Here is an 8,969-nt window from a genome sequence, read left to right as displayed (position 1 = left end):
GATTCATGCGTGCAATTTCCCACATCAAATTTGATGTGGGATATCGTATGCATGACTGATTTTGTAAATCACGTGATTGGCTAACTTCATGCATATTAATCAATCTTGGTAAATTTTCAAAATTGAAGATGCGGATGTCTCGACTAGAACAAGCTAACCAGCTCCCTTTTGGCTACCTATACTTGAATAAAAACAGTTAGTATATAGTTCTGGCCTGCTGAGAACGACATGGACTGATAACCGTAGGCTATACTTAGGAAACTTGCTCACCGCTAGCTGCTACATATTTAGGCCTTTAGAGTAGAATATTGTTAAAAAGGTAGGCCTCTGTAAGTTAGAACTTAAAAATACGCCAAGCCTCTACTAGAGTCTAGGCTAGGCTAGGCCTACTACTCAGACGAGGCCTGAGCCATCCTCCTGGAAAGTTAAAGTTTTGTTGTATCTGTATGGTATGCCGTCTAGGCTTAATTGTTTTTGCCATTTCCAAAATAAGTCTTACTATGGTCTATTCTAAATATTTTAGGCCCGTTTTATTAGGGAGGACTATTTAAATTTAGTCATGCCTAACTAGTCGACGCGAGCGGCGAGTGACTCAGTTTCGTGGCTCCAAAAATATGAACATTTGATTGGTTGAAATTGTTTATTTCGGTCCGCCCATTTATCCAAATACGGAATATAAGATTACGTTGGTGCCTGACTTCAGTGTTTTACAAGTCGCTTATTCCGTCTATCTCTAAATTAACTTTCTCGTTGGTGGCGCTGTCCAGAATGAGAAAAATAATTTAAAAAAATAAGAGACTTGTGGCAAGTCTAGCATGAATCGTTTGCCCAGGCCCTAATTCGAAAAAAAAAGAAATCGAGTATGGGACGCCAATTAAATTAGGTATGGCGCACAATAATCACTTTTATTACCTCAGCCCAACCATGGTATTTTTAGTTACATTAATTTAATGATTTTTTTTTTTTTTTCTTTTCTTTATTTTCAGATGAATGAATTTAGATTTGTAGTAAAGATGTTTTCTGTAGTTTGTATGGTTGCATGTTGGGGGTTCCAGATATATGCATTTCAATCATCATAAAAAGGAAATACTGTAAACAGTTTTAACAAATAATGGAAGCCATAACTTAAAATAATTTCATACGCATAGAAAGTGTAGTTTAATAGTAAGTACCATACATGTTCTTCAGTAGTAAATACTATACATATTGTTCAGTAGTTAAAATAATAAACATTGTTGAACAGTAAATATCACACATGTTGTTCAATAGTAAATACCATTAATGTTGTTCAGTAGTAAATACTGTACTATAAACATTGTTCAGCAGTAAATACCACACATGTCCTTCAATAGTAAATACCAAATGTTGTACAGTAGTAAACAGAATTCATGTTGTTCAATATAGTTAAGTAACATACATTTTCAATAGTAAATACCATATTATTCAATGTTCAAAGTAAATGCTGTTTATAGTAAACACTATACATACCATTCAATAGTAATTACAATACACACTGATCAGTAGTAAATTCTGTGGGTGTATATTTTGTTCAATAGTAAATCATTGCATGAAGGTCTTCAATTTTTATTTGCTTTTCTGCACTAATTTTCTATATTTGGGTTTTTATACAACTTTCTGTGAAGAAGCGATGAGTGCTATATAAATTCCCAATATTATTATCACTGTCAAAAGTATATACTATTTCACTTTCCTTAATAGTAAATACCATACATAGGCCTATTTTTTTCATTTAAGAGAATAAAAAGGATTGGCAACTTACAATGTCAGAGTCAAGGTGGAATCTTAAATGCCTCAGTGAACTATAATACTGTACTGTCTTTTGTATAAACAGATTCCTAATTATTATATCAGTGACGTATCCAGGATTTTGAAAAGGGTGCTTGATAGAAATGTTATATCCACTTAACTTTACGCAAGGTGCGAAACTGGAGACGGGGAATATCAATGGCTATGGCTACAACATAAATTTATTGTTAAAGTAACTTATTTTTTCATTTTATTTCCATTATTATACTATTATTTTTTTCATGTTAGAACAAAAAGGAGGGTGTAAAAAAACCCTGGTTATGCCACTGTAAGTCTTACCTTTGAATACGTTTGTGCGCAATCCAAACTCATGTGAGTTCTCGTACTTACTATAACTACTCACTTCGTCACCATCTTGAATACACCTACTTTTATTACACTATTACTTTACAGTAGTCACATAAGGTTTTTTTTTTTTAATTTCTATTTACATAAAGCCGTACTATTTGCATCTGAAAGGAAAACAATATGGAAAGTAGATAAAAGAGATTTTATTAAAGCCAAATAGCAAGACAACGTTTACAGCAATGGTATTATATATTTGTTTCATATTTATAATTTGCCATAATAAATTCATTGAGAATGTTGCTTGCATCATTATTGTGGTAAATGTGTTGTGTCATAAAGAGATGATGATACACATGTTGTGTCATAAAATGATGGTGCACATGATGAAGATGATGATGAATGATGGTGATGATAATGATAATGATAAAGCTGATAAAATGATGCCAACAATGGCAAATTCAAAGTTCATATCATTTTTATGATCAGTTTTCTGGCAATGATAGTTAATATGATAAAACCTCTTTTGAATCTAATACTAATAACATTACTGAGTCGATAATACGTCTACTCTGGTGGAAATATGTGGCAAAGACAAGCCGAACCAGTCACTCGTCAGAAAAATCAATTTTTAGTTATTAATACAGGGTTTAACTGTAAAATGAGAGCTATAAAATGGTAAAAGAATCATTTAAATCCGACACTTCGTTATGAAGATACACGAGTTTAAACATACAGCTGTTTAAAGAACAATATTTGAGAAATCAGCCTTCAAAGTTTATGATTTCAGGCATTTCTTAGGCAGAAACCATCACCAAATCGTTAAAAATTGTTGTTTTAACATTGAAAATGAGGAAAATAACAACATAGCATGATGTGTAGATATATAAAGGTTAGTTTAGTGCAATAAAATTGATTTCCAAAATTTTGAAATTCCAGCATGTTTTGGCCATTATCTCCAAAACAGGATTGGCGACGAGTGACTGGTTTGGCTTGTCTTTGCCACATGTAATGCCAATTTTTCCAATATAAACCACTTTCTGTCCTGAAGAAGTCACACATGTTCCTTGCAAGATGCACATGATGCTTTGTTACTATAACTACCATCTCCATGGTAAGTTTCAATATTCTTACAGTACCATGACAATTCATATGGTAACCATGGTTACTACATTTATGGTATATATCGTAGCCTTGTTTAGTTTTGTTTTTGTACCCATACAGATAATATACAGATATATTACAAAGAAATATAAATAATAGCTATAACAAGATCAATAACCATACTGGTAATCAAAATAAGTATTACTGTATATCAATAAATTTCTCAAATCTAGGTTTATATCCAAACTTGTACAATTGTAAAAAACTAAAATCTTTTTTTTTTTTTATAGCTAGAACAAGATTTGTTTGGCAGTATAGATACAGAAGTATTATATACATAATTGTAGATAAAACAAAAGCTTTTTAAAAGTCATGACAATTCAAAAGATATGCTGTTTTATCTGGCAACAATAATTTTACAAATTATTCTCTTGATATTAGAAAATGTTGACAGGCTACATTGAATTTTACCATGCCTTATTTTCATCAACAAGCTTTTAAAGTTATGATGTAAATTTGGTCTGAAGCTAAAGCTAGTAAGTACATGGTCATCCATTACAGTGTATTGCTGCTGTGAATGTTTAATAAGTCACATTTATCATTTTTTGATAGGTAGAAAATGGCATTAATTATGATGAATCAGGAAATCATGTAGATTTCATCTTTTCTAGATGAAAAACATGAGGCAAGGTAACTACAGCTATAAATTATTCTCCTTCAATTTGCATAAATTAGTTATATTGCCCTCACTTGATTTCATAAGGGCATTTAAACTTGTAATTTAAAGATAGCACTCATTAAGACTTAGAGAATACTATTATTTATAGGTTTTGAATTATATCCTCACATGTAAATAGCGCCCTCGCTCAGCCAAATATGAGTACATCAAAAAACTTATAACATGATAGTGTTCTCTGCAATTTCTGCATGCAAATCCTGTAACAACGCATTGTAGGGCGCCCTTTACAATTACAATATTTTTTCAACTTTAACATCTATGGTCTTTGCGTGCAAGTTCTGTAACAAAATGGTATAGCAACTAGGACGCCCTCTCTTAATTACTATTACTTTCAGTTGCTTTCTGCGTGAATGGCGTCTTCTATCATGTAACTGCAGAGAGCGTATCTTCTTAATATAATAAGATCATTGAAGTAAATAACTATGAAGTCACCGCAAGTCCAGGATGCATGTACTTCACACTGTTTACAGGCTGCATAAATACATTTTGGTTCGAAAAATTTGAAAGTTGATTAACAAAGTCATCTATTCAAATATAGAATTTAATAGTCAAGTTTTGTAGCTCAAGACACACAATATAGTATAACACATGCATTTCACATTATAGAAGGAGAAAACCATAGTTATTAGTAGTCTTGGGTAGGGTTGCAAAGGGAGGGATTTCATCAGTAATCGCCATCTGTAGTATGTAGATCTTCCTTTATATAAACATCTTACTTTCTCATCACAATATATATGAATGTAATACTAGTAATATAAGTAAAAGAGAAATAATAAAGTTGTCAGTTGTAAAGCTGCATGCTGATCCACTTGTGGTTGGTACGTAGGTGACGTAGATGTTACTGTAGGCTAGCAGGGGACTGGCCACGGTCGTCAGCATTGCTCCATGCTCTTTGGCAGCTTGTATTTCACCTTTTGGAGGTGTTGAAGCACTGCAAGAAAAGAAGGAAAATGTGAGGCTATATTAAAACTCATTTACAGGATTTATTTTCACAATATTCTTCTTCAGTTTAGAAGCAAATGTCATTGTTGAGTTGAAGGCTTCTGGCACTAGCTCAAGTTGCAAATTTTATACATACTTTCCATGGCGCACAAAGCGGGGAAGGGGCTAGGGTGAAAATGAATGAAAAAGTTATATGAATTAAAAAAAATTATATGAATACAGTCCTTAATTAGAGTATAAATTTAATTAAAACAAAGAACTATACCTCTTATACTGTATGTATGATTTTTCATTTTGCAAAAATATCTATATTTGTTTGCTGTTACATTGTGTATCATATTAAACTACACTACAACTAAGTTGAACTTACAGAAGTCTACTTCTATTAATTAGGCCAAACAAAATTAATTGTTAGTTTCACAATAGAGAATTTGAAATTATATTTTGGTGAGGGCATTTACTATTTGCTTTTCACTATCCTATGTACTAGTGGTAAACAGGCTAGTAAAGAAAAAATTGGGTTTGGTTTTTTTTTTCTTCTTTTTTTTTTTATAAAAGAAGTTGGCCTAAAATGAAGCTTTTTAGTGTATTCTACCATTATATTTCCAACTCTTCTTGAGCTTTGACAACAACCTCTCAGTTTCATTACTTTTATTATCCATGGAAAATGATAGTTTATTAGGAAAATTATTAAATTTTTTCATGAGGCTCTCAAATTTGATGAGGGTGGGGACGTGAAACTAGCCATCAATCCATGATAATTTACTTAGATTACTTCATTCTATTTCACATATTTTCCAGGAATGAAGCTAGTAGGGAATGTATGTACATCAGTTGATTTGCATGTTAAATTAGACAAGCTAGCACTGATCCTGGCCAGCATCTGATTAACGCCTCTAGTCCCATGGAGCGGAAGTGGATTATTTGTTGATCTAAAGATGCTGAGAAATCCTAATTGAATCAAGGGGTCGTCTTGCGGAGGTCATTCAATATTTAGAGCTTAAACAAACAGGGAGTTTAGACAAGGATTGGTATGTGAAGAGGGCCTTTCATTAAGTACAAAGTATGTTTGTCTATGCCTTATGCTGATTGGTACTAGTACAATGTTGTTTTATTAACCATTCATCCGTGACATTCCCCCTCCTCCAAATTCTCTACTAAGCCTTTGAAAGCTGTGTTCACATTGGACTTTTAGTTAAGTTTTTCAGGATGTTGCTAAGCAATCATGTTAAAATTAAACCCAGTGTGAACTGCCTTGAAAACAAAGTTATCAAAGCCTGCCTGGTTAGTTTGACTTAGTTTGAATTGTGCCTATACCAGAATGGTTTTATTGAACAAAATTCTAATGCATATGGAGCTACCATCCCAAACCAGCATCAATGGCAAAAAAACGAAAATTGACTTTTCAATTTCTTCATATTCTCCGCACAAACTAATGGGTCATTTACTGGAATCGACTCATTATTGCCAGTTATGAGTAAAAGTATTATGGATCTCTATTAAAGTATAGGCCATACTGCCACACTATACACTAATTAATTTTAACACACAGCGACTGTATGCTGGTTTTGGGATGGCATTGCTCATATTAAGACAAATTTCAAATTTCCTTGCTTTTCTGAATTGACTTCACTCATAGCTCTCAAAATGATAAATGATTTAACTTTATAATCATTGTGCAGATAATTTTTTTTACTTTTATTATTATTACTGGCCAACCATGGCATTATTAATCACAAACACATACAGTAGCTATTTTCTCAGTTTTCAGTTTATCAATAGACTGAACTTTAGATTGTACAACATACTCATAAAAAACAAGGTAACATTCTAGCGTTTATTAATTATCCACAAACTTATTATGGCTGGTAGTTCAGAAAAGATACACCTAGATGATAATGTGCAAATAACGTGTACATTGTTCGTTGTGTCCTGCCAATTAATTGGCCACTGATAATATATCAATAGATATAATTTGAAAAAAGTATGTTTTCATAATATGTAAACTTGTTTTGACTTACAGGGCAGAAGAGGCGAATTCAAGGAGGGCCCAGCCAGCCTAAAACCTCCACCCCGCTAATTTTTTCAAAATTATATAAAAAATTAAAATGTTTAAAAGTTAAGTCTGAGAGTGTCATTTCCGGCCATCTAAAGAGCTATGATCATGTACTGTATATTGTTACACAAAGGCCCAACCCTGGTTGGGTGAGGTACGGTATTAATACCATACTGTATCTTTGTACTGTAATTCTTCAATGGGTCCACTCTATTCCAAATTTCTGGATCTGCCACTAGGCAGAGCTTGTAAAAGTCATGGCATTAAAACACAATTTTATTTTAATTATTCTAAACTATTTCATAGCTAGTATCCTCAATTCAATGCGAGATTCAACAAGACTCATTATCAGTCGCTTGTGATAGAGGCCAGGTCACAAAATATACCTCCATGGTTTAACAACTATAAAAAGGATTGGCATGAGATAAGAATTATTTAATGGTTTCTACACCTCACTTAGCATCAATATCTAAGCCTCAAAAACCATCAAGCCTACTTATGTATTTTTTAATAGTCTCTTGAAACTGCTATGTAATTGTTAAGTTAACAGTTAGTGTTTACTTAGAGATAAGTGTTGTCCTTCAGAAGTTGGGTTTCAAACAGGTATATTCAGTGCCTGTTTGCTGGTCACTTTAACGACTCTAAAACACTTCTGGAAATTGCACAACAAATGCAGAAACACTTCACAGTTTGAGAGTACACAAACAGCAATGGATCAATTATCAGGTATTTATATCAAGTAAAAAGACATTTAAAATCAGATCATGTATCCTTAAGTAGTTTCTAAATCAGTTTATTGGGATAAAAGCAGTGGCGGAGCTATGATTTCCCTGATGGCAAGGCAACATCCCCGACAGGAAGGGCAAGAGTTGTACTACAGTATGGTGTGTAGCACCCTCCAAGGACCACAGGGATGAGCGGGGGGAGGGTTTGGATGCCCCATCCCCAATAAGAATACTTTCAAGAAAAATAAGCCGCTAGACAGTCATACAGGGCATCTTGACCTAAGAAATATGTTTGGTAATGCCAAGTCAAAACTTCCAAGTTTTTAATTATCATGCATAGATTTTCTAAAATGCATGTTTCATAAAAACTGAGACAAGATGAAAAATGACTTTGAAATGTGAGACCATCTGCGCAATGCAAGCCAGTTGGTAAGGTAACTGCGTTACACAATTGCATTGGATTGCACGCATAGTGTAGAGGTTATCCTGTTCAATAATACACTCTGCCACTAACCAGATGGACAAACACATCTACCCTACTCCCCAAACTACCAATCTTGCTGCGTTGGTAGAATGCATTCTGCGATCTGCCATAGCGATAATGGTACAGACATCGAAAAAGTAATTAACAGAACTGTTAAAAGTATGTTTTTTGTATCTCATCGGCATCCCAACTATAAATTTATATAGGCCTATTCAATCCAGGCCAACATTTCATATAAACGTTAACAATATTTTTTTTATAGCTGTTGAAATTCCTATCAAAAGTATTCAGTATTTTAAATTGTTAATATTTTTAATATTTGTTTATTAATTAACTTAACTTACCTCCCTTTAGGTAGTTTAACCCAAAGTTCATTGAAATTGTTTACATTTGACTGAGGTTGTGTCTCTTTTCTTGCTATGGGTGGATTAATCGTAAACACTTTTTTCCTCCTTCTTTTTCTGTGCCTTTTCTGTGGACTACCTGTGGCCATGTTGTCTTCACCTTCATTTGTCTTCCTCCGCCTGAAAACGATAAATTTTTAAATGCATAGCAGTCATTAACATGTATCTTATAAATCCAGAATTCCAGTACACATTTCAAATTGCATCTGTAAATCTTAGGCGTCGTTCAAAATGTCTCGAAAGTGGTCCAGTGGACGAAGCCCCCGAAAAATATGGCAATTTAGGGGTTTAAAATGCTTATTTAATCAATTTTATAATGTAGATATTCTACTAATATGTTGAAAATATTGAACATTTTTTTCTCCCCAATGTTTCTTCATCTTTTGGGGGAACAAAGTGGGGG

General features: G+C 33.2%; 1 protein-coding gene across 1 annotated transcript in view; it reads right to left on the bottom strand.

Moving 5' to 3' along the window:
* Positions 1-3,606: 3,606 nt before the first annotated feature.
* Positions 3,607-8,969, bottom strand: part of LOC117117931 (metalloprotease TIKI1-like) — a 47,411-nt gene continuing 42,048 nt past the window's right edge. The window contains exons 5-6 of the mRNA XM_033262414.1: positions 8,507-8,686; positions 3,607-4,886 (exon numbers count right to left, since the gene is read on the bottom strand). Of these exons, the coding sequence (XP_033118305.1) occupies positions 4,679-4,886; positions 8,507-8,686 (388 nt within the window). The 3' untranslated portion in view covers positions 3,607-4,678. The remainder of the gene's footprint in view (positions 4,887-8,506; positions 8,687-8,969) is intronic.

Source organism: Anneissia japonica, unplaced genomic scaffold (genome assembly GCF_011630105.1).
Source record: "Anneissia japonica isolate Jap-2015-1 unplaced genomic scaffold, ASM1163010v1 scaffold3106_len312699_cov133, whole genome shotgun sequence".
Lineage (NCBI taxonomy): Eukaryota > Metazoa > Echinodermata > Crinoidea > Comatulida > Comatulidae > Anneissia > Anneissia japonica.
The sequence above is the reverse complement of the archived record's forward strand: the minus strand, read 5'-3'. Positions and strand labels throughout refer to the sequence as shown.